Source organism: Protopterus annectens, chromosome 4.part0 (assembly GCF_019279795.1).
Source record: "Protopterus annectens isolate FY-2018-M chromosome 4.part0, PAN1.0, whole genome shotgun sequence".
Classification (NCBI taxonomy): Eukaryota; Metazoa; Chordata; order Ceratodontiformes; family Protopteridae; genus Protopterus; species Protopterus annectens.
In genome coordinates, this window is record NC_056733.1 from 1,039,603,183 (window position 1) to 1,039,630,694 (window position 27,512).

The 27,512-nt window shown below is 39.2% G+C and overlaps 1 protein-coding gene across 1 annotated transcript in view; it reads right to left on the minus strand.

The window, feature by feature from the left end:
• The window catches only part of MYOT (myotilin), a 1,852,166-nt gene that overhangs the window by 1,448,582 nt on the left and 376,072 nt on the right, over positions 1–27,512 (minus strand). The window contains exon 2 of the mRNA XM_044068976.1: positions 17,539–17,606. Within this exon, the coding sequence (XP_043924911.1) occupies positions 17,539–17,546 (8 nt within the window). The 5' untranslated portion in view covers positions 17,547–17,606. The remainder of the gene's footprint in view (positions 1–17,538; positions 17,607–27,512) is intronic.

Consider the following 27,512-nt stretch of genomic DNA (forward strand, 5'->3'; position numbering starts at 1 on the left):
AGTGCTGAGCACGAATAAGCAAATTCAAGTGCTAAAATTTGATGAAACCTTCTTCGTTTTTAAGACAGCATGGGCAAATTTAAGTCGAAATTTTACATTTCAACATTGCTGCAATTGAATATATGATAGAAAACCATTAATGGATATGTCACCAAATGACCTTAATGTCTGCAAAAATATCTTTTGAGATGCCTTTGGTAGGAAAATGCATTTATTGCATCTTTATATTCAAAATCTTGCAACTCTTGGTGATTCCTTACACTCTGTTTACAGATCAAAAATGAAATTACCACTCTTTAAGACAAACTACATCACTCATGTAGCCTAAAAAAGCAGCTACGCAACTCCTGGATCTGTACTTATCTTTGCTCACCTGGAAAAACTCACCTCTACAACATTCTCCCACTTCATCCCACAAAATTCTCTATACAACACCCACTCATACTTACTTCTGATGCTATAATAACCTGCTTTCCCTTTACATTCTAAACTCCTTTCTAAGCATGAAATAAAAACAACAATCGACTGGACTGGCCAACAATATAACACGAGGAACACTCCAAAATCAGTCACAGTCACCAATATATGCACTGAACACAATGGCTCATACGAAATTGCTTTTGTTCAAATTTTATTGAAAACTGCAACGAATACTGGTTAAGTGCTTTCATCTACGGATGAAATCTACTATCCGTAGATGAAAGCACTTAACCAGTATTCGTTGTAGTTTTCAATAAAATTTGAACAAAAGCAATTTCATATGAGTCATTGTGTTCAGTGCATATATTGGTGACTGTGACTGATTTTGGAGTGTTCCTCGTGTTATATCCTTTCTAAGCATATAGTACTTCTCTTTTCTACACTTTATCTCACTTCTTTACAGTAATTATTATTTTCTGTTTCACACTTTCCCCACCCCCCACACTTCCTTTAGACTACCCTATCTACCTTTTACTTCCTGCCATCTCTCTTCCCCTATACTTCATCTTCAGTCTTTTCTTTTGCTTTTCTTTCTTTCATCTGTGCTCCTTCCTCTCATTTAACAAACTCATTCTTCTTTTTTCTTACCTCCTTTTTCTCCTCCTTTAACTCTCTCTATCCATCTATCCCCTTGTCTGTCTTATTCCTTTATCGCACTCACATATCGTCACCCCATAACCACTTTCATGTACCCCTGCATCCCCATATCTATCCAACAGCTAGCTTTCTCTTCCTCTGATTAGATGCCATGATGTTTATATGAATATATTCTTAGGGACACTTTTGATACTTATAAATATCTTATCTGTATGTTCATGTAAATAACGAAAATGTTATTACTGGAGCTTTTCTCCTTGGAACTCCACCGAAAAGGGGCCTGGCATGACCTGTTCGAACTTGGACTATACCAGTTAACAGACAGAATAAGTAAATAATAATATATACAGTATATATATATATATATAATGCATTTGTGCTCTTTGTCCCAGAGCCTGTCAGTAATCAGCCCCCTCCCGGCTAGTTGTCCCATTCTTCCCCCATCACCAAGGTGAGGTTTGACTGGAAGTCATCTTCCAGATAACCTTCAGGGATGACTTGAATGTTTTTACTTTTATGACCTAAGGTTTCTTTTAGATGTTGAGGTTGTGGAGAATAAGGTAGTGACTGCTCTGGCATCCATGTGTCCACAGGGGCAGATAGTCAGCAAGTAACTCTGCTTCAAGGATGGGAACTTACTAGGAAAGGCTCACCCAGACTCTGCTACACTTTGCTGGGAAGGAAAGGTTAGTTTGCTTTTTATTTGTTGTATTTTGTATTACTTTATTGCCTTTTTATATTTTGAATACTGTGATTTGTTTTCTTTACCTTGTGTTTTACTTGTAGTCTGCTTTTAACTGCATATTAGAACTTTAAAAGAGACCACAGCTCTGTCTCTTGTGAGTCAGGCAGAAATTTTTTCCCACCTGCCCACCCTGTTACTATTGTGCTCTTAAATACCACTGTCTTTCCAGTTGCCTCCCTCTTGTGTTAATTTTTATTTATTTTATTTTATTTTTATTTTATTTATTTTACACTTGTTAACCTTTTTAGTCTGGCAGAGCTTTTGGCTCATTTTCAGCAGAGACCCAGGGAGAAAAGCTCCTCAGGACTAGAAAACAATTTATTAAATTTTAATAACATAGTAGTAACAATCAGCTATAGGATCTTACAAGCAGAGACCTGGAGAGAAAAAAAGCTCCTCAGGCAATTCAATTATGCAAAGTATTAACAACTGGCAGACAAGTATGTGAGTTGTTACAAACAAGGTTTTAAACAATTAGCAGAAGAGAATGTGACTAGTTACAATATTATTTAAGCTGCTTACAGCAAAATGAGTTAATAGTTAGGCAGATGCTTATTTAAAGTGGGTAGGATCTAGTTGTATAGGAGTTTGGAAACAAGAAAGGAAAGTAAGAATGGCTAGTAGGAGATGTAGGGGAGTTAGAATATAGGAGACAGACTTGACAGGTAGGTTGTTTTGAGACTGTAAGAATTAAGAATGGTTGGAGATGGAGGAAGGGAAGAGGTAGAAGAGGCAGGGGAATAGTGTTAGAGATACATTGAATGAGGTGGTGAAAAAGGTGAAAGGATGGTGGTTTCAGGGTTGTTGGCTACAGTGGCAAGACCACTTTGTTTTTAGGAATTTACTTGTGGCTAATTTGAAACTTTTGCTATGCTGGAGGGATTTTATTTCCAAGGGGAGTTGGTTCCAGGATGTAGCTGGGTTATAGTTATAGAGAAGGCATTTTGGTTTTGGGTTTGTAGATGTCTAATAATTCTTGATTTGAGCTGTGTAGCACCCTAGCAGGGGAATATTTGGATATGACAGTGGAGAGGCTGGGGCAGAAGGAGGGTAGATAGAGGATAGAATGGATGATTTGTAGTTGGTACAGTTGAAGCAACCGAGGGAATTCTAGCCAGTCTAGTTGCTGTAGTGCTAAGCAGTGGTGTGACTTGTAGGTTTGGTTAGCTGCAAATCTGGCGATCTTATTATAGGTAGTTTCAAGCTCAGAAACAATTGTAGAATTTAGGTTTGTGAATATGTGGCAGTTGTACAGGAGTGTTGGGAGTAATAAAGCCTGGGAGAGAGTTATTCGGGCAGTGTTAGTTAAGTATTTCTTGCTACGGAAAAGGTGTCCAAGTTTCTGATCAGTTCTTTTTACTGAGTTAGTAATATGGAGATCAAACTTAAGCTGATCATCTATTGTACCACCTAGCAATTTAGTACTAGATTCAGCTGAGATGATAGTGTTGTTGCAGGATAAGATGGTAAATGTACTTTTGAGTGTGGTGATGTTTTTAGGGTTGGAAGAGTAGGAACTTAGTTTTTTTTGGATTAAGTATTAGTTTGTTATCACTAAGCCAAGTCTCAATGGTGTGGAAGGATGCCTGGGTAGTTGAGTGGAGGTCAGTTGGGTTGTCAGCAATGATTATAACAGTTGAGTCATCAGCATATTGCACAAGAGATGACTGGAGACAAGAGGAGTAGAGCAAGTTGGTGAAAATATTAAAGAGTAGTGGTCCAAGTATGGACCCTTGGGGGACTCCCATTTGTACAGTGAGAGGGGAGGATAGTGCAGGGAGCCATTTAACTGATTGCTGGCAGGTAGAGAAATAGCTGGAGAACCAGGAGATATTAGGGGGAGAGAAATGTAAGTTAGTGAGTTTATCTAGAAGGAGTGGGTGAGAAACGGTGTCAAAGGCTTTAGAAAGGTCAAGGAATAGGCATGAGACAAGGTTATTGTTATCACGAGCTAGGGAGACTATGTTGATGAATGATATGAGTGCAGTAGTTGTACTATCCTTGGGACGGAAACCATGCTGTGTGGGTGTGAGAAGGTTTTCCTGGTGAAGGTAATGCATTACCTGCTTGTGAATGCATTCCTCTAGGATTTTTGAGAGTGGAGAGAGTATGACAATCGGTCTGAAGTTGGATATGTCTGAGGAGTTGCCCCCTTTGTGAATGGGTAGAGTAAAGAAATTCTTCCATACAGTGGGGACGTAGGATTCAGAAATGGATTGGTTGATTAAGATGGATACAGGATAGGCAAGAGGTTCAGAGGCAATCTGCAGGAAGTAAGAGGGTAGCTTGTCAACAGATAGGGAGCAATGTTTAAGGTTAGACAGTAATGACTTTACATAGTTAGTTGATACTGCTTTTAGAGAGAAGGAGTTAGGAGGGTTTGGAAGGGGTATATAGTTTGTGGGAGTGCTAGTGTTGTTTCTGGGGGGGGGAGAGAATTTATTATGGAGGTTATTGAGTTTATAAAATGATTGTTGGCTATGTCTTCAGGTGTTGCATTGGGACATGGGTTAAGAGATGAAGGGTTTCCTGAATGAAGAGTCTGTTTAATAAAGCTCCAGAATTTCTTTGGGTCTGATTTAAGAGTAGAGGGAGGATTGGCATAGAAGTTTAGTTTGTCATAATGGATGATTTTTTTTATTTTATTTCCGAGTTCTTTATATTTCCAAAGAAGAGAAGGGGTCCTAGTTTTAGTCCACATTTTCCAAATCCTATCCCGGACTTTCATGAGAGTTCTGGTATATTTAGTGAGCCAGGGAGCAGTATTAAATTTGATTCTATTTGTGCAAAGAGGAGCAAGGGAGATAAGAAAGTTTAGGAATGTAGTGTTGAAGGAGTGGACAGCTTCATCTAAAGGAAGAGTGGTGAGGTAAGACCAGTTAATTCTGGAGAGTGAATAAAGGAGTTAGGACAGAAATGAGAAAGTGAGCGGGTGGTAATAAATTTGTTAGGTTTGGTAAGGTGGGGAGTACGTCTGGTAACTGTTATGGGGCAGTGGTCGCTGAGGGCATTTGGAAGGGTTTGGGAGTTATGATAGTTTGGGGGTGGGAGACCAATATCCAGTCAAGAAGAGAGATAGGTCGGTGCGATTTATTAATGTAGGTTGGGGTTGTGATTAGCTGCTCAAACCCGTGTAGGTTTATACAGGAAGTAGTGTTGGGAGCTTGTATTGTAAGCCAATAAATATTTACATCTCCCAATATAATTATTTCATTTTGGATGGTATGTGAGAGGTGAGATAGGACATTCTCAAGTATGTTAATATTATCACCAGGGGGAATATAGATTGCTGCGACAGCTATGGTGTTGAAACTGTTAACTTTGAAGTTGGTCAGTTTGAAGTTGACCATATATCTCATTTCCTGTCTGCTTTCACTGGCTTGTGTGAGTAAGCACAAAATTATATTTTGTGAAATCACCCCCCTTCAACTATTTAAATTTATTGGCCATCCTACTGTATTACATAGTACCAGAATACAAAACTGACCACCCCCTTTCAATCTATCTTGCTGTTTTAAAAATAGTGACTCCCCACTAAAACTTAACTTTTTAGACAGGCAAAACGTAAGTTACCTACTTTCACATCTAACTAGCACTTGCTCTAATACCTGCTGGAAAGCACTAGGAAGCCTTAAACTGATACAAGCACTCAACTCTCCTTGTTAATAAGGAGAAATTAATCATAGGCACTAAACAGCCTATAACTGCAAAGTAGCTTGCTAAGGTAAGGGAAAACACCTCCTGTACTTTACAAAAAAAGCACCAAACCAGGCATGTCCAAAGGTCAGCGTCCGGTGATTTCTCCTGTCCACCTGGTGAATCTGGGCATACTGGGGCAATGCAGCAATTGTCTCATGTACACAGACAACCCGGTCCTACTACTACCCAACACTACAACCTGCGAGAGATGCACTTACATAGCCAAACTGGAAGCAAAGCTCTCTTCACCCAAGATTGTGCTAGACAGTCAAGAGGAGAAGGTTAACACCCGCACTAAATCTCAAGCAACATATAGCCCTTCTAAACCCACACCACCAACACCCACGCATAGCAACACTAAATACACATATGTGGAGGCCCTTAACTGTAACCTGCCCAAGCAGTAAGGACCTCCAAAGCTGAAACGCAAACAAACACCAATCACAACCAAAGTTTCACATAGCTCACAACACCAGTGTGCCACCCAGCAAAAGCCCCTAAGGCAAGACAATGTACCTAACATTTTAGTCATAGGTGACTCTATAGTCAGGCACACTGATGTCCCACTAACCAGGCTGAACAAGGAGAAAATTACAGTCAGCTGCCAGTCGGGTGCCAGGATCCGCCACATAACACATGCACTCAAGTCACTCCACAACAAGTACAAATATGACTCTGTCATTGTCCATGTTGGAGTGAATGACTTGAGAAGTACGTCCCTGGACTACATGAAAAGAGACATGGAAGACCTCTCGGGTCATGTGGCCCAGGGAGGTATGACCCTAGCCCTGAGTAGCATCCTGCCTTCACCCAGAATGATACCACAATATAAGGACAAAATGATTGACTTCAACAATTGACTAAGCTTCTGGTGTCATTCGAAGGGGATCCAGTATCTGTCTGCCTGGGACGACATGACTGACAAACCATGATGCTTTGCCAGAGATGGTCTGCACCTGTCGTTCCTGGGATTCAGGTTACTGGCTAAGGCTCTTGCCACCCCTATAGTGCCTTTTTTTAGGCAAAGTTCAAAGGACAAAACCACCACCATAACAGGCACAAGCATGCGAAATCTAAAGGTAATGCTACTCAATGCTAGAAGTCTAAACCTCAAAATGCACTCTCTAGAGGCAGTCCTAAATATGGAGAACATCGATATCTGTGCAGTAACTGAGACCTGGTTCAAGGCTCCAGAGAGCACCCCTGCAATACCAGGCTACAACTCTTACCACACTTTTCGGCCACCAAACCAGGATCGAAACACTAAAGGTGGAGGAGTGTCCATATTCACCAAGGATATTCACACCACCCGGCTGGTTGTCCAACACAATGTGTCTGAAATTCTCCAGGTGCAACTAACATTAGGTAAGACTGCAATCCAAATTGTAGCTTGCTACAGATCCCCCACCATGCCCCAAGATTCTCACTACACCTTTCTAAACATACTGGAAAATATTAAGATACAACCAAACACCCTAATACTGGGTGACTTCAACTACCCTGCCATTAACTGGGAAAACTACTCTTGTACCAACACCTTTGCCCAACGGTTCTTGGAATTCATAAATTCCAATGCCCTGGATCCTCGTCCCACCAAGGGCTCCAATATCCTAGACCTGGTGATTACCAACATGGGAAATTGACGCTCCACACCTATGGTCACTCCCTCATTCGTCAGGTCAGACCGTAAGCTAATCACCCTTAACATCCACCCCCCCCATCCCCCAGTAAGGAAACCTCCATAAAAAACTTCTCCAAAGCCAACTTCATGCTATTCAAGTCAGAAGTGAAAAACTTCATGACACCCATGCAGACGGGAACTGAAAGTTCAACTGCTGAGTCCTGCTCTAAGGCACTGTATGAGCACATCCACTCATGCATGAATCGTGCTATCCCAAATAGAACCAAGATGCTCTCCTCCAAAACAAATGAAGCCAATCTAGTGGTCTCCTGCCATAAACAAACTTTAAAACAAAAGGAAGAAACTGTTGCAGAAAAGAGGAAAATCCCAGGATGCAAAAAACTCCCTTACCAGCCTCAATAAGAAGCTGAGATCCCTCATAAAATCCTCCAAAGCTAGTTACGAAAACAAAATTGCCAAAGATTCCAAAGATAACCACAATGCATTCTATAACTATGTCAAGAATCTAAATAGTAATGCTCAGATCTGCTCTGAGGTACAACAGAATGGCATTAAATATACTGATCCCAAGGATATCGCCAATATCCTGGCAGATTGATTCAGTGCCAACTTCACCCCCCCTCTCACCCCCTAAATGGCCCATCTCAATACTGGAAGATTGCCAAATTCCGGTAATAATGGCCACACAGGCAAAAAAGCACTCTCCAAAGCTAAGAATACAGCACATCCATGGGACCAGATGATATCCCTGGCTGTGTATTACATGAACTACAAAATGAACTGGCACCTCACCTAAGTGTCATGTTTAATCATAGCCTCACCTCAGGCTTCGTGCCCACTGAGTGGCGGACAGCTACAGTTATCCCACTCCACAAGGGGGGATCCACCTTGGATCCCAGGAACTACTGCCCCATCAGTCTGACGAGCCTTGATTTGCAAGGCCATGGAACGTGTTATCATGGAACTTATAAACAAAGACATCGGCAACCTTCAAACACTGGACCCCACCCAGTTTGGGTTCATGAAGGGCCGATCTTGTCTCCTGAACCTGACGGACTTCTTCGAATCAGTCTCCAGAGCTGTGGATGAGGGTAAGGTGGTCCACAGCCTATCTGGACCTCGCCAAGGCTTTCGACACCATCCCCCACTCTGGAATCATAGATAAACTTACTAAGTTGGGCATTAATCCCTACATCACTCAATGGGTTACCAACTGGCTTACTGACAGAACCCACACTGTAAAAGTAGCCAACTCCTAATCCAGCTCCAGACAAGAGGAGTGCCTCAGGGTTCAGTCCTCGGACCACTCTTGTTTGGCATCTACTTCTCTGAAGTACAGGCCAATACTAAGGGACTCTGACTAACAAAGTTGGCAGATGACTGCAAACTGGGAGCCATTACTGAATCTTGAAATGATGTGGATACTCTACAAAAGGGACTTACAGAAACAAATGCTTGGTGCCAGAGCCATGGGCTCAAGCTCAATGCCAAGAAATGTATAGTTATCCCCTTTGGGAAAAAAACATGTACCCATGAATTACCACATAGGTGGCAGTACACTAAACACCGAAAGTATGATAAGAGACTTAGGGACACAGGTGGACAGTGATCTCACCTTCGATAACCACATCACCACAACAGTCAGGAAATCCTTCTATGTAGCACACCTCATCACTAAGGGCTTTTCATCCAGAAAAAAGGAGGTCATTGTCCCACTATATTCATCCCTCATTAGACCCATTATAGAATACAACGCCCCATTTGGTATGTACCTCTCAAGACATCTGCAACAACTGGAAAGGCCACAGAAATACCTCACTAAAAGAATCACAGGCCTAAAGCAGATGCCCTATGCTGACCACCGTAAAAAACTCCAGCTATACTCTGTCACATATCGTCTACTCAGAGGCGATCTCTGCTTAACATACAAGGCCATGTCAAACCCAGAGCTGTTGGACATGCTACACTTAAAGAAATCCCAATTCCTCAGAGCTATATGCTCCAGGGATCTAAACCTTGTCATCACAATAAACAAAACATGCTGGAGGGATAGGTTCCTGACCCAGAGACTCCCCAGACTCTGGAATAGACTGCCCATACATGTCAAGCAGAGCACCTCTTTGGCCCTCTTCAAAAGGAACCTTGACGATTGGATGGGAGAAAGGAAATTCACCCCGGGGATCACATCAGTCACCCTGCTAGACAGGAGTCCAGGAAGTAAATAGTGTGGGAAGAAATGGCCAGGGAATTGTTATGGCTAGGCTTGTATAGGCTCTAGGGCCGATAGCCTAGTACCATACTATGAACCTATGAACCTAAGTGGTTTCTTTAGTCTGTGCCAAAGAGATTGCCAATCCTTCTGTGCTCCTGAGTGCCAACAACCCTTCCCTACCTCAGCATAGACCATCAGGCCACATACCTTTACTACTCTTCCTCCCTGTCTGGCTCCTCCAGTGCCAGGGCTGTTAGCCACACCCCAGCCAACTGGGCTGTAGTAAGGCCTCCAACAATCTGTGCTACTGACCAGACATGAAATGTATGTTTAAAGTTGTTCTACAGATTAAAAATCAAACATCATGTCTTGTGAAGCCACAGCTCAATCTCTGTGTATTACTGACCATGCTGTATTGTCTGCATTTTTGTAATTTGTTCATGGGAGATTTTTCACCCTTGTCCTCCAAGAAAATGGGCACAGCTAAACAGGTCTAACCTAGTTAGGAAAAAATAAATAATTAAAAAATAATAAAACATTGCACATTAAAATCATGAAAAATCTGCAGGGAAAGTTGGCATCAAAGGAAAAAAGTGTATAAGAAAATGGTGTACTGAATGATGCAGCAGCAAGAGGATCGAGAGACACCATGGTGACACACACAGATGTGTGAATTTTCTGCTTGTGCTGTTGACCACATCCTCATGTGCTAGTTCTCCTTTATAGGGTAATGCATGATATTAGGTAGGTGTTGAATCATTCCTGCCCTATTTACAGAGGAGGGAGCACTTGCCCGTGCCCATCCTGTCCTACTCAGCCCACCTGCATACCCAGCCTGGCCTCCCTTTTGATCTCAGTTTCCACTGGGGCTTCTAAGAATAGATAGTCCTCACTAACACATCACCTTCTACCCCTCCACACACACACACTGCATAGAGGTGAACAAGCAACGTCCTATCATTTTTATCCTGCAGGTACCTAAGCTAGTGATCAAACTCATCACCTGATCTGCAATCAAAGCAATATCCCTTTGTATGATAATGGAGCTGATATAGGAAACACTTGGAAGTTTTAATATATGCTGGATAGGAAGAATCATGAGAAGAAGAGTCCATGGAAATGTAAGAAATTAATTCAACAGAGGAGATAGTGTTACTAAATAGAAGAGGAAGAGGAAGCATAAGAAGAAACCAGGAAAAACCATAAGAAGTAACAGGTAAGCAGAGTGACAATAAATGCAAATTTGAATCAGTGTGATATAGTTATTGTTTTACATATTGAATCATTACATTCAGTTACCCAGTCTGATGCACGATTAGAATATTTTGGAGATGGGTTATTAGGCAAAGGAATGGATGTTAGAAAGTTCAGAGTTTTGATAGAATTATTAAATATTGTGCTCAGTGATGATGGTATAAAGTTTAATAATAACATTTATAAGCAAAAGTATTGGCTAGCAATGGGTGCTGCAATAGTGCTCAGCTATGCCAATTTATACCACCAGTGAGAAGAGATATTACTGTATAAATCTGATTATGCAAACAGTATAAAAGCTTATTTTCATTTTATTGACAATATGTTTAAAGGCTCATAGGTTCTTACCAAGCTTACAGCCAAGGAGACAATTGAAAAGTTCAGATGTGTCACCTAGTATTGGTGGGAGTCTAACAATGTCCCCACTGAGTAGATTTTCCCCATATACATCTCGTGAAAATTTGCAATCACTTGTTCAGTCATCCAGATTGGTTTTGAAGGTTGCAAGAGAAGTACACTGCTTGATAGGTAAGGGAGTATAACTTTTTTGGACCTTGAGGATATACCACAAAAGATAAACTGTGCAAAGTGAAAGAATTGTCAAACCACCATGGAGACATGGTGGTGAAAGGAGAGCTTCTGTTATCAGCAAAAGTACTCATGCCCTTGAGATTTAAGTGAAGTGTCTGTTTGGTAAGCGAAAAACCACAATAAACTAACTGCCCTTTTTGCCACTGAGAGTAAGCCTACAATTACATACCAAACATTAATTTGGTCTAGTACTTGCTGGAGAATATGAGCATTAGAATGGTATTTGATAACCGCAGCCAATTTGCAATCATCAGCAAATATAGACAACTATAGCCTACTGATAGAAGTTTTCATGATGGAGAATTGTTTACCAAAAAGGAGGGGGGCCCAGAAAAGATCCCCATGGGATACTACTGGTGATACTTTTCTGTTTAGAGTAGAACCCCTTGACTTTAATGGTATAGGTTCTGTCACATAATTACCTATGCAGTGAACTATGTTATGGGTTTACATTTGGGTTGGGAGAGTTTATCAACAGTCCCATTTTTAGTATGAGGTAGCAGCGTTTTATCGCTGAAGGTATATTTAATTATTCAAATAATGTGTGAATTTTCTGCTTGTGCTGATGACAGCACAGTGGTACAGCGGTAGCATTGTCACCTCACAGCAAGATGTTCTCTGGTTTGATTCTCAGCTGGAGTGCCTTCTGTGGGGAGTCTGCATGTCCTCCCTGCGTTCGTGTGTGTTTCCTCCAGGTTCACCGATTTCCTCCCATGTCACAAAAACATAAATCTGGAGCATTTCTCCCCGGGCCTCTGCTGAAAATTGGTTTTGTTCCAAGTCGCACTTTCCTGGTAAACAAATGTTAAATAAATAAAATAAAATAAATAATTGCACTGAATACTTAAGCTTTAAGATGCATTATGATTTTAAAGAAATTTAATTTTAGATATCATAGTAATAAAATGTGAGAAATTATTTAGACTTGAAATGAAAATATGTAAGAAAGTGTTGATGAATAATGCATATTTATATTACACAAGTATTTGTCCTTTAGTTCTTAAAAACAATATAATTAAAGAGGAAATGTTCATACAAGTAGACTTGATTGTGAATGAGTTGAACTATGAAAAGAGAATAAAGCACTGATGACCATATCAAAGAAAGTAGATATCCTGGTAAGGTCATAACTGCTGGCATTGATTCTGCTATTAATTGAAAAAAATAAAATAAATAAATATGGGCTGTCCCTTTAAATAGACGGAAAGATAGTTAATGACTAAATGAAGAGTCTAGAGAAAAGATTTGCAACAGTGCAAGAACACACAGCAGACCATTATTCCATTAGAGAGATTATTAATAATAATAATAGGAAAATACTGATTTGGCATGTCTATATAAGTAAGATGGTGTGAGAGAAATCTGTGAATAAGGCATGTAAGAGTTTTATGGAATTATTTAGTAGAAAGGTAGGGGTTAGGCAACAGGAAGAAAGGAAAGGCAATTTCCTTTCTGGAAATTGTTCATGATGCTAGTTAATTAACAAGGATAGAGAAAGTTATGTGATTAAAGGTAAAAATGATGAGACACTAGTTTATTTGTGCATGTAGTATATATTGCCATTTGGTTAGACTTTGATGCCTTTTATGTAGGTAGAACAGCACAAAATTATAAATTAGAATTTATGAACATTATTATGCTGTTCACACTTTATTAAAACATTCTAAATCATGTTCTGTAAAGGAATATCTATTGGAAGACTCAATGGGGGGCATTGATAATGAGCTTGGATAGAAGGAATTTGTATGTATGATAAATTAAAGGTATATGATATCCACCAGGGATGAATGATACAGTTGACTTTAATGTGTCCTAAAGGAGAGACATTTATGTCATTAATAAATGGATTTTATTGATAACTAATGATGATGTCATGTATTGTGTTGAATACATAATGATATTCAGTCTTTTAAATCTGACAGTCTGGTGAAGTCTAATGTCTATTGTGCTTATGGTTAGTTTATTGCATTAAATTGTTTATTTTTCTGTTTTACTGTTGTTACTGACGTATTGTTAATAAACCATTTTGAATTAAAATTGTATCTTGCAACATGCAGGAGAATCACTCAAAGCCTATATAAACATTGACTGTACAATCAAAAGCTAAAAAAGGAACTGCTAGCTAAGGCTACTCTATCTTCTGAAACACAGGCCATAAACACAGGTTTCTGTAGGGAAACTAAACCCCCTCACTAACTGAAGTCACAACTAAAGCATCACATTTTCACTAACTGGATTCATCACTGTGTATTTCCAACTGAGCTATCTCTCAACTCAACTCAACTCTTCTTTCTACTTCACCCAAAGTAATATAAAATAAAACCACAATCTCCATAAATATTCATTTACAAGCATTCTCATAGCCCTGTTATCCTCCACCTCATACCTCCTCTCTACTTAGCTCTGTATTTACCTTTTCACCTGGGTCCTTCCAAACCCAAGTACTTCCGCCTTTATGTCCCACTTCCACTACCACGTTCTCACTCTTCCTAAATCTATCCACCAGAAATACTACTGAACATGATTTGTAACTTCAAATGCTAGCACACCAGGTGGATACTGCTCATATCATATGTACACATCCACTTTAGTTGTTCCCTGTATTCTTTTTAAAATCCTCTCATACAATATTTTTATGTTAATCTGTGATCATCTTTTTTGTTGTCTACAGTTGTACTCAGTATTACTGTTAATATGTACTTGTATTCTCTGTTGGAGCATTTCTTCCTGATCCTTCTCGGAAAAGGGACTCTGTTCAGTTGGACCTTCCTAGTAAACAAAGGTAAATAAATAAATAAGTAAGTAAATAAATAAAGTTGGCTTTTTTTCTGTTTTACTGTTCTTACTGACATTTGGTATTTGTTAGATCAGGTATCATTTAAATGTACAAAAATACACTATTCTCTTTGTATAAGTCTAGAAATGCAGCCATATTAAAGCAGGCTTCACAGTTTGCATACAGTTTCAATGAATACACTTTCAGTCAGTGAAAATAACCTTCGGTCAAGAATACTGACAAGAACTGAATGTGCTGTACATTTGAATACAAACACATCTTGTTTGTATGCTACAGGCTTGGGAACTAAGTCTAAAGAGGCATGTAGAACTTTATAGGGTTTTGGTATTATTAGGAAATACTGCAGACACAGTTAGGTGCGTTTGTTCTTGGAGTGATATGCACATAGTCATGGCAGTGCAGTCTTCAGAAGGCAATATAGACACTCTGGTACGAGTGCAGAAGTCAGGTCAAATATTCAGCATTTCAGAATATTAATTATACTATTTGGGAGGAAAGAAATATAAAGAATATGAATGCAGAGGACTATTACAGTTTATCAAAGAAATATGTATGCAGAGGGCTGTTTTAATTTATCAGCACTGTTATTGGAGACAGTATTTGGATATTGCTGATATCTACCTTCACTGTACATATTAAAGCATTCTTAACCGAACTACAGTCTTTGCACACTTTTTCTGAAAGGTACAAGAAGACTTGGCACACAAAGGAGAGACTGGTACCTGTTCAGCACAGTTCTATGTAATTAACAGCTAAAGACATTCATTTCAGTCTCATTGCAGTTTCTTCCAGTATCCTACAGTCATTTCAATTCTTTCAGTGATGAGCTAGCTTGGAGTCAAACTTTGAATCTTCTGATATGTAGTCAAAAGTGTTAGCCATTGTGCCACTGGGCCTGGCTTTATTTACATTTTTCTGCATAAAATAAACTTATGCTGCTAATAAACTCCTGTAAGTCTGTAAGCAAACTGACAATGTACTATAGTGGACTAAAAAAAAAGCCATGTCTTTCGGCATTTCCTGGTTAGGGGTCACCACAGCGGATCACTGGTCTGCAGACTGATTGGCACTGAAGTTTTTATGGTGTCTAGTTGCCAGCATGGCGCTCAACCTTCACAGAAGGCACACACACACACACACACACACACACACACACACACACACACACACACACACAAGCAAGCACGCACGCACACACGCACACACGCGCACACACACACACACACACACACACACACACACACACACACACACACACACACACACACACACACACGCACCTACTGCAATTTTTTAAAACTCACTCGACCACAGGGAGGACATGCAGACTCAGTACAGAAGGCACTCCAGTCAAGAATCAAACCAGAGAACCTCTTGCTGTGAGGGGACAATGCTAACTGCTGCACCACCATGGCCACTGAACTGATAGTGTACTACAGTGAAATGGAAAGGCTGTAACTTCATTATTACTAATCTATGTACTAATCTATGAACCTATGAATCTATGAACCTATTAAATAAAATGGAAACCTCACGGTATTGTTTTTTCCTGTCATAACCTCAAATGAAACTAAAGTAGTAATCTGACACTGCATTAATATTTTAACATTTTTTGCATTTCTGCACCTCTATCAAATTAATATTAACTGTTGAATTTTCTACATTTAGTCTGTGACTTTCAGGATGTAATTTACTCTTCACAGTACAAGTCACCACCCAATGTGTTAACATAGCTGTTCCTTTAGCTGACATCATTTAATTTTTTTCAGTACTACTGCATGCTGCCAGGATTTATTATTACTGTTTACAATTTTCTGTAACACATATATATTTAAACTCTGATGGGTGTTATTTATATATATATATATATATATATATATATATATATATATATATATATATATATATAGTCCTAGGTTTTTCTTTGTAATGTCAAACAGAGGGCTAGTTAGATCCAGTGTTCTTAGCAGCAAATACTTAAAGAAACAGAAATTACTGAGGTAAAAGCAAAAGAAAGTCACTGTCATGTGTTGCCTTTTGTAAAAGAAAGAATATGACTAGCAAAAAAAAAAATCTATATCAAAGTTAATAGCTGAAGTGGCTATACCTTCTACTTCAAATCAATGTACTGATGAAAGTGTTCCTGACTTGGCAGTTTTACAGATAAGCAATGACATTTTTGGTTAGGTTTTATTAACTCAGAGTAATGGAACACATTGAGAAGTTCTGTGTAGTTTACCCAAAATATCAGAAGATGTCACTATATCCTGATATCCTGAGTTCAGAAGTCCACTGATATCTATGCTTGTTAATGAAGTCACATTCACTCAGATAGTCATGGAGTTTGTAAAATCTAATAACACTATTTGTACATTCTAGTGATTTTTGACTATACCATTACATTTCCAGAAGCAGCACCCCTATGAAAAGCCAATGCTCAGTCAATAGCCAAAGTACTAGTGTAACTTGTCTCAATGGTTCGGTACCCAAAAAAAATCTCATGGATAAGGAAAATGCTTCTATTTCCTGGGTAATGCACCAGCTTTGCCAGCATTTAAAGGAAAACAGTTAATGACTTCAGCTGCAGACCTAATAGTAAAGATAAAACTCAATCACTTCAGCCATATAATATAAAGAGAGTATTCATTAAAGACAGAGGCTAAGGTGGATAGACAGCACTGCTGAAGTAATAAACATAAATTTGCAAAAACTTAAAAGAAGCAGTTTTTGACAGACAGGTCTGATGCGCTAAAATGTCTTTGAGGTTACAGAGAATCAGATTTGCCTAAAGGACTAAAAAACAAAAACAGTCATGAGCCTAGCTGTGGATACACTCATGGAATGCCAGGAACCTAACTGTGGATTTATCCAAGGAGTACCAGGATTAAAACTCAGAATGTTTTTGAGGCAGCTTCTCTGTGGATGTTACATTCACACTGTGAACTATGAGGAATCTTATATTCCACAGAGAGACCTTCAATGCACTTGGACTGTAAGCAGAAGAAACAGAATTAAGCAAAACCATTTTCATTTTAAGTTAAAATTGATTTTGTTTTGTATTTTTCACTGTAAATAAACTAAACTTAAAAATCTGTTTCCAGTGAGTATCACTTGTTAGTGTTCATTTACAGTTTAAGAGCAATGACAAGAGAACGAAAGGTTTGTGTAGCATGTAATCGATTTTCTGTGGGCATTAACGTGAATTTTTGTCCCATGAGTGCATACATGCTCATCATTTTATTACATAAGATCTTGCTTTGAATGAACTCAACCATCTCATACAAAAACAATTTTGCCATCTGCTCCAGATGCAAGTAAGTGTCTTATTGATCATGCCAGATGGGAGAGAGTATTTTGTACTAGAACTGCATCTGGGTGCAATGTTGTGACAGGATGTCGGTTAACACATTCATTCGAAAAAATGAAATAGGTAAATTGCATGTTACACTGAGATTATCATAATACAAGAGCAATGCATTTTGCATACAAGCATATATTTGTTATTTAAGCTTTGTACTTACTGTGACATATTTTTCCTGACACATAAACCATCTACTGCAGGCTGTTTCTTCTGGCCAGTATGGTTGTCCTATGAAAGAGATGCAAGATTCATTTAATAGTTTTATTTGTGTAGAGCAAGGCTGCAGTCATGGAGATGTGTCTGTCATATCTCAGTACAATGATACATCAATAATTTCAATGTTATAAATAAATAAATAAACCTCTCAGTGTATGAGACCATTTAAAGTATCTGATCTAAGGTCTGAGATACTTTTTGGTACTTATTAAAACAGGGCACATCCAGACATAACACGTTGGCATTCAGTAAAACAGGAGAACATAGCCAGTCATGCAATTACATTCTAATTCTTCTTTATTGAAGGCTACACCTTCCACATAACCGCCACTGAAATACAACTCAAAGATGGAATGCGCTGCTAGCAAATGTTCATTATCTTTTTTTGTAGTCCAGCAGTAAAACAAACTCTTGATACCTTTTCCCAGTAATAACATGATGGGAATTCTGACTACAGCACTGCTGTACTAACATACTGTTAATTCAGCCTGTTTCTATTGCTTAACTTTCAAATTGTTATGAAATGTAAGTCTAATGTCTAGATGGACACTATTCCACATTTCAGTGAACGCAAAATATTAAGATATGCTGATTTTTATATAGCTATTTTTAACATAAACGATTTTATGATATAAATGTGTAAAGAATGCTACCTTCCACAAACAGCTTGGCAACAGAAAACTAGATCCATCTGTTGTATAGTGTCGGCATAAGTAATACTCTGACTTGGAAACCTGCTGTAATAAAAAGATTAACCACTCTGTTTTTCCTCTAGTTGTATTTTGTATCTAAATAAGAACTGGTTAGTTTAATGCATTTTATTTCATTAAAGAGGCATCTTGTAAAAGCTGGCATAACACACAGAAGCTTTGGCATAAACAAGCAAGTAACTGTCATTGTGCCTAGATAGACTAGGCCATCTTCTTTCAAGCTGTACAGCAATCAGATGAACAGTAATAAAATCTGTTTTCCGATATCATTGCAGTATTTGGTTGTAAAGGTAAATGTTTCAGTATGATAATGGAAACAATGTGGCATAACGCAGGCATTGACAGGGCTAAACAAGTTAATGTGAGGGCATAGTTTGATGCAGTTAGAATAATGCAACTAAACTATAAACAACAGTTAGTGTGTTTTACAATGTGCAGGCCAAACATATAGAAAAAAATGCAGTTGGACATGATAAAAAGAAAAGGAACACTAAACATCTTAGCAAATAATATTTATAAACAACTTGACAAATGGAGACTGTAAGTAAATTTGATTTCTCTAAGATAATCAAATTGCAAAAAAGGTCTAAAAAGGAGCAGTGTGTACCATGTTTTGCATGTAGCTGAAGAAACTTAGGCTTTGACATTTAATACTTTTGAAACTACAAGCAATGAGAAGACAATAGCAGTCTGACCTTCTGATAAAGGTTAGAAATGTATCTGACCACAGCCAAAATTATTTGATATTCTTGCAAAGCCATTTGTCTACCCTAGACCACAACTGTTACCAAATAGAACATTTCCCTAAGATATGGTGACCTTAAAAGTAGTCGTCTGGGAAAATGTTTGTACGGCTGCAATTAGGAAAATTACTTTTTCCAAAACAACACCGTTAGTAAATATTGACTTTAAGGACCCTTCCTTAGATGGATTTGCTTCAAAGTATTATGTTTCAAAAGCATACTGCTAACCACAAATACAGCCTTTCACTCTCCAGAGATTCATAACTGCATGAAACATGACATGAATATTCCACATATTAAACATTTATTTAGTAAAATGCTGTGTATCTGTGAATAATGCATGTTCATTTTGGATTATGGCTTTAAGAAGGGATGTTATTAGCGGGGAATTGTGTCAATCTATAGAACACACTTTCACTACTGCTGTTCTGTCCAAACTAATCACTGAAAGCAAAACAAGTTTTTTTTTTAAAGAGACGCTAGCCCCTATCTCCTATGTGAGGGAGACCCACAAATTCCTCATGTTGGATGGTGCAATGGTGCCTCACAGCAAGAGGTTCTCCGGTTCAATTCTCAGCTGGGGTGCTTTATGTGCGGAGTCTGCATGTCCTCCCTGTGTTCATGTGGGTTTCCTCTGGGTGCTCCGGTTTCCTCCCATGTTGCAAAGACAAGCACCTCCAGCGTTTCTCCCCAGGCGTCCACTGAAAATTGGCTCATTCCAAGTTGGACTTTCCCAGTAAACAAATGTTACAATTTTACATTTCTTTATTTCTTTATTCTTTTTTTAAAATGTATTACTGGAGCTTTTCTCCTTGGGTCTCCACTGAAAATGGGCCACAAGCCCAGTTGGACAAACCCGGTTAACAAATGTCAATAAATAAATATAAATAATAAATTTGTTTTCCAAATGCTTGCTAACTATATGCATATCTGTTTTTTACTACCCTTGTCTGTTCTCGTGTTTTGTTGAAATAAGCTACATTTTTCTTTCATCACTACAGTGTAACTGTCACATTCTTTGTACCTATATTATTGTACATTTAATTTTATTGTACCTTGTATTATTATTATTATTATTATTATTATTATTTTTGTACTTGGATGTAACTAATTTGTATTTGGAGCTTTTCTCCCCGGGCCTCCGCTGAAAATGAACATATATCCAGTCAGACTTTCCCAGTCAACAAATGTAAAATAAAATAAAATAAAATAAATAAATATGGATCTATGTCAAATTATTGAGGTTCCAAAACTTCGAAATTCATATGGCCAATACCATATGATCGAAGTTTTGGAACTTCGAACATTAAAAGAAAAATAAATAAAGAACAAAAAAATTATATTTTTAATGTATTTGCAGGGGGGGGGGAAGCCCCCCTGCCCCCCCACACCCCCCTGCTAATTAAATATGTCAACTCCAAGACTGCACTATGTTGCGGAAAAGGGTAAATTTCCCACTCTACACTGTACTGCAATCTCCATTCAAAACGTTTGAAGTTCCAAAACTTCTGTCGTATGCTCCTGACCTTATGACTTTCGAAGTTTTGAAACTTAAATAATCTGATAGGGACCCAGACACGCATATATCAACTCCATGGTTGCACAATACTGGAGAAAAGTGCACCATCAATGAGTGCTGAAGGGTTTTGTCAGTGACTAGTATTCGACCGAATGGCATTCAGTAAAAGTGCAATTGGCAGATCCATTGGCTGTCATCAGTGGGTGGGATGTTATGGAATGTGGTTCAGCATAGCTAAACACATGCAGTAAACTCTCCTGGGATTTCAAAAGTGTTGTCATGTGTGGTAAGCCCTAACATGAGCAGTCAAGCACTTCCTACCCTTTTGAACTCAGAGACAAACCCACAATAGTGATTTACTTGGCTAGTAGTATTACTGCAGTGAGCCAACACGACCATCCTACATGGTACTGAGGCATTCCAGGGTATTACTGCAGTGAGCCAGCACAATGACCATCCTACATGGTACTGAGGCATTCCAGGGGAGTGGCTAATTCTAATTAGCCATGTGCTGTCCTACAGAAATTCCTGCAGAAAGGGATTTATACAGTCTAGCAATTAAGAGAATTGCTGGACTGCGTAAATAAACATGGTCAGCCATGATAATTAACACAGCCAAAATGCTGCATTCCACACTATATTCAGTGGGAGAGACCATTATGCATGTAAGCTTAGGGAAAACCAGCAGAAATGTAGTGTTGGGCTGTGTGTGACCATGTCCCAGCATGTGTGTATGTTTCTGCAGGGTTATGATTGGTGTCAGATCGCTGTGTGTGTGTGTGTGTGTGTGTGTGTGTGTGTGTGTGTGTGTGTGTGTGTGTGTGTAGCTGAATGGGTGAATGTATATTCATGAAAGTGTTCAAGTAAGGAGTGCCTGTGTCTCGTTGACTGACTGTGTGTGTGTGTGTGTGTGTGTGTGTGTGTGTGTGTGTGTGTGTGTGTGTGTGTGTGTGTGTGTATGTGTGAACTGTTTAGTAATGTTGGTAATTACATATAATTCAGATATATACTAATGAGGTAATAATGAGGTTTTCCTCATTGCGGCTAAAATATCTGAGTAATATTTTAGTAATTTGTGTGAGCTGACTCAGTTGCAGTATACAGTTTACACAACTTGTAGGGATTTTTTCTGAATCCTAGTCTGCCTCATGATGCTCTACTTTGATACATTGACAACTTCAGTGTAAGTATCTTACATGGCATTGGAATAAAAGAGACAGCCAGTGTACCAGATTTATTTTGAGTTGTTGGGTGAGAAGAAGAATGAATCAGAGGACATAAACAGTGGCAGTTCAAATAGGTCACCATCACATTTTCTTGGTCTTCATTTCTCAGAAAGAACAGCCCATGAATACAATTTTTTATGTTTTATTAAATGTTTACAAAAGCAGCAAATCACTAATCTTTTTTCAGTTTTTTACATTAACAACCTGTGCTTTCATTTAAATTATGAATATACCCCAACCACTAGCGTCTCTAAAAGAAACCAGAACAAGTACAACATGCAACAGTCCTACACGTCACAGGGGAAGACACCAAAGCACAGACAGACAGCTTAGCAGCTATAAGGTAGACATTTGTTGCATATTGGGAGCTAAAGAAAAATATGCCATTTTTCAGACATTTACTTTAGCAAAGAAATCAAAGTGCATAGGAAAGTACAGATATTTGTGAATTCTGCATAATTCATTAATTACGGACATAATTCTCTGTGGTATTAAAAATAACTATGTAAAGAGAAAACTATTGACAAAGAAAACTGACTTTGTACAGAGCAAGGAAAATTGATTTACTACATATGAATTTTTTTTTTTATGAATTTGAAATAGCTTACTGAAAAATGAAAGTATATAGCAATATAACTGTAGCTAAAAATGTTTAGAAGAAGAAATAGGAAGGTATGCAATAAATATAAATGATAATAGAGAAAGCTGTGAGGCATCTATGATGGTGGTTAGGAGATGATATATAAATAAAATGAAAACCTCATACACTAGGTGTGGTTATAAACATAAAACAAGGAAATGTATAGTGTTTATTCAGATTTGCAGGTTATGTGGCGACAACATTCATTTTGTGACACTATGTAAGAAGTGAACTAAGAATGTTTCACATAATTTGCATTTTACTTGAACAAAGAATGAGAGACCAATGGAAATGTAGAAAGAGATTACAGTACATTGCTTAGAGAGTACCAAGAGCAATTGTTGATATTTATCATTAGATCACTGTGGCAGTAGCCTTAGCTGTATGGGTTATATATATTTCTAGTCAACTAAATGCATTTTAAGCTTCTTATTTAAGGAGTTTTTGTTGGGGGTTACAATTGTGATGGAGAGGACCTACATTTTGGAAGTTGGTGTCTAATTCTAAAATCCTGACTACATATCCGATTTACTATAGCATGCTAGCATAAAGTTAATAGTGCAAGTTATCATATAGGTACAGTAAAAGCGCCACATAAATTATTTGCCAGTGTTATAGCTTTCAGCTTTGCCAATAAAAAGAAGAATGTAGAATGTAACTTTAAAAAGGGGTGTTACCAGTAGTTAGGGATGGATATCATGCAGTCAGGCATCATTAAACACTTACAGTAAAGATGTTGAAGTATTGACATCACACTGTACACTGTGTTTTTGCTTTGCGGCTTTGATCCCCTCAATGGTACCATCTTACACTTGCGTAATTAACTTAATAAGGAGGGTTGAACATGAGTTGTGAGCTTCAAAGCCATGTTTGAGTTGTTGTTAAAGCTTTCTGAGTAATTTTTTGGAGATATGTCATGTTGTCAGATATGCAAATGAGTGTGGAGTCATCTGTGTACTGTATTAGGGGGGCCTGTTTTGTGGATATGTGGAGGGTGTTGGTGAGGATGTGAAAGAGGAGGAACCAAGGATAGAGCCTTGTGGTATACACTGGTGATCGCTTGGAGGATACCTAACTGGATAGGTAGCTTGTGAACCATAGAAGGGTGTGCTGTGAGAGACCTAATGAGGGTATTCAAAGTAGAAAGTTGCTATGACAACCTTTGTTGAAGGCTTTAGATAAGTCTAGAAATAAAGAGGATACTAGTTTGCCATTATCTATAGCTTTATTGACAGTATCTATATAGGTTAGAAGTCCAGTATTAGTACTATGGGAAGGACGGAAGCCATGTTATGTGGGGAATAAGAGTTCTTCCTGCAGGAGATAGTTTAGCAATTGTTTTTGAATAAATGTTTCAAGTATTTTGGAGAGGGATAGATAGATGTTGCAGGAGTCATGCTGTTTGCCGAAATGGTCTAAACATGTTTTGTGGATTTAAAGAAGGCACATAACTGCATACCCTTGAACATCCTCTAGGGGTATAACATCAGAAAGAGATCCTGTGACTATTATGTGCAATTTGGTCCCTTTATTTGTGGAGACAAAGCAGTGCCTGCACTCCTGAGACAAAATTAGGTATGTTCATGGTGAGAATAGCACTCATAGAGTGTTACTAGACTGACGACCCAGGGAGGAGCTTGTCTAAGCTTAGCCAAGTTTTAACAAAAGAATAATGATTTCCTGTATCTGAATAGGACATTGAGAGCCAGGCATTTATAAGCTACCTCTGTCCATAAGGAACATGGGTGCCAGGCTTGGTGTAAATTTCCTATTCCCCATCCACTGGTCTAGGTTCTGCTTAAACTGGGTAATAGATGAACTCAGCTTCACATAGTTGGGAAGCCTGTTTCAAAGGAGCAGCAGTCTCTTCGATATATATCTGTCTCTCCAGTACATTCTGTTTAAGTCACAGACAAAATTCAGATCCCTAGACCTTCTTATTTCTGGTACTCCTTGACTTACAAATATGTAGGAGATTCTCAGCAATCTATAGGAGACTGAGCAGAGGTGCAGGGCTTTAGGTGCTCTGCATAAGGCAGGTTTCTTAAGCCGTGTATTCTTTTGTAAGGTACCTCTGAGGTACCTATGTTTGTTGCATATCCCTGGTCAGGTGCATACTAAAGGGAACATTGTACTCTATGATTGGTCAGATAAGGGCTGAGTAGAGTGGGATAATGACCTCCTTGGACCTAGATGATATGACCTTGGCCACATGGTAGTCAAAGGTAAGGCTACTGCCTATTTGCTTGCCCAGATTCCTGACCACTGGATCAACACTTAGGGGTGTATTATCAACATGGTAATTAGGCGGGATGTCTGATTTCCCAAAAGGCACAATTATGAATTTCTTAATATTGAGTTTAAGAGCATGGCTTTGGCACCATTTGTTAGTCAGAGGTAGACCTACTTGAAGAATGCTAGTGTCTGCAGGGGAGTTGATGATAACCATCAGTTTACAATAATCTGCAAGCTTAGTTAGCCATAAACCTTCAGCATTTGGTTCCATATCAGAGAAATAGATGCCAAAAAGGAGTGGGTCCAGTATGGAGCCCAAGGGGAACTCCACTAGTGACTGGCCTCTTGGTGGAGGTGGCCTCACCTATTTTAACCTACTGTGTCCTAAAAATGAGCCAGTTAGTTATCCAGTGGATGATAAAAGGGTTTATACCTAAATTAGTCAGCTTGTCTATAATTTCTCCAAAGCCAACTTCATGCTTCTTAAGATAGAAGTGGCAAACTTCATGACACCCATGCAGATGGACAATACAGTTACGACTGCTGAATCCTACACAAATGCACTCTATAAGCACTTACACGCATGCATGGATCATGCTATCCCAAACAGAACCAATACGCTATCCTCCAAAAAAAGGAAGCCAATCTGGTGGTCCTCTGCCATAAACAAATTCTACAACAGAAGGAAGAAACTGTTGCAAAAGAGAGTAAAATCCCACGAGTGGAGGAGCTACCTGGTCAGCCTCAGTAAGAAGCTGAGATCCCTTATAAGATCCTCCAAAGCTAGCTACGAAAACAAAATCACCACGGATTCTAAGGGCAACCACAAAGCATTCTATAGCTATGTCAAGAATCTCAATGGCAACACCCAGATCTGCTCTGAGTTACAGCACAATGGCACGAAAATTACAGAATCAACTAATATTGCCAACATCCTGGCGGACAGGTTCAGTGCTAACTTTACCCCCCTCTCACCTCCTAAAGGGCCCATATCTATACAGGAAGAATGCAGAGTCCCTGTAATCACATCTATGCAGGTAAAAGCTGCACTCTCTAAAACCAAAAACACAGCATCCATGGGACCGGACAACATCCCAGGCTGCATTTTACACAAACTTCAGAAAGAACTGGCTCCCCACCTAAGCACCATGTTTAATCATAGTCTCACATCAGGCTTTGTGCCCACAGAATGGCGCACAGCAACAGTTATCCCACTCCACAAAGGGGGAGCCACCACTGATCCCAGGAACTATCACCCTATTAGCCTGACGAACCTGGTCTGCAAGGCCATGGAACATATCATCATGGAACTCATAAACAAAGACATTGGTAACCTCCAAACGCTGGACTCCACCCAGTTCAGGTTTATGAAAGGCAGATCATGCCTTCTGAACCTGATCGACTTCTTTGAGGTAGTCACCAAAGCTGTAGATGAGGGTAAGGTGGTTCACACAACCTATCTTTACCTCGCCAAGGCTTTCAATACCATCCCCCCATTCTGGAATTATAGCTAAACTCACTAAACGTGGTATAAATCCCTACATCACAAGATGGGTTGCCAACTGGCTCACTGACAGAACCCACACTGTAAAAGTTGCAGACTCCAAATCTGACTTCAAACCAATGACAAGTGGAGTACCACAGGGTTCAGTCCTGGGACCACTCCTGTTTGGTATTTACTTCTCTGAAGTACAGACTAACACTAAAGGCCTCTGGCTAACGAAGTTCACAGATGACTGCAAACTAGGAGCCATAGTCGAGTCCCCAAATGATGTGGACATCCTACAGAAGGGCCTCACTGAGGCAGATGCCTGGTGTCAGAGGCATGGCCTCAAGCTCAATGCCAAAAAGTGCATTATCATCCCCTTTGGTAAAAACTCTGTACCCATGAACTACCACATAAACGGCAGTCTACTTAACGCCGAATGTGTGATAAGAGACCTTGGGACCCAGTTGGACAGTAGTTTCTCCTTTGATAATCACATCGCCACAGTAGTCAGGAAATCCTTTTATGTGGCACACCTCATCACAAAAGGGTTCTCATCCAGGAAAAAAGAGGTCATTGCTCCTCTCTACTCGGCACTCATTAGACCCATTATAGAGTACAACGCCCCTTTTGGAATGTACCTCACAAGACATCTGCAGCAGCTGGAAAGGCCACAGAAGTACCTCACATAGAGGCATACTGGCCTCAAACAGATGCCCTACACTGACCATCTCAAAAAACTCCTGCTTTACTCTGTAGCATATCGCCTACTCCGAAGAGATCTCTGCCTAACATATAAAGCTATGTTAAACCCAGATCTGTTGGACATGCTACTCCTAAAGAAATCCCAATCCCTCTGAGCTACATGCTCTAGGGACCTAAACCTTGCCACCACAATAAACAGGACATTCTGGAGGGATAGATTTCTGTCCCAGAGACTTCCTATACTCTGGAACAAGCTACCCATCTATGTCAAGCAAAGTTCTTCATTAGCACTCTTCAAGAAAAATCTTGATGAGTGGATGGGAAATAGGAAATACACCCCTGGGATCACTTCTGTGGCTCTGCTCTTCAGGGGCACAGGAAAATAACTTTCTTGGGTGGCGTAAGCCAGGGAACCTTGTTGGCTAGGCTTACTTAGGCCCTTGGGCCAATAGCCTAGTACCTACCTATGAACCTATGCCTGAATGGGGTATTGTATCATAATCCTTGGCCAGGTCAAGGTAAGTTGTGTGCACTCCACCAAGTATGTGCCTTGCCTTCATTGCTGCTCATAATTTGACTAAATAGGGTATCATGTCATACTCAGGATGTAAATAAAATCCAGTCTGGGAATGTGAGGGTTGTGTCTATATTGTT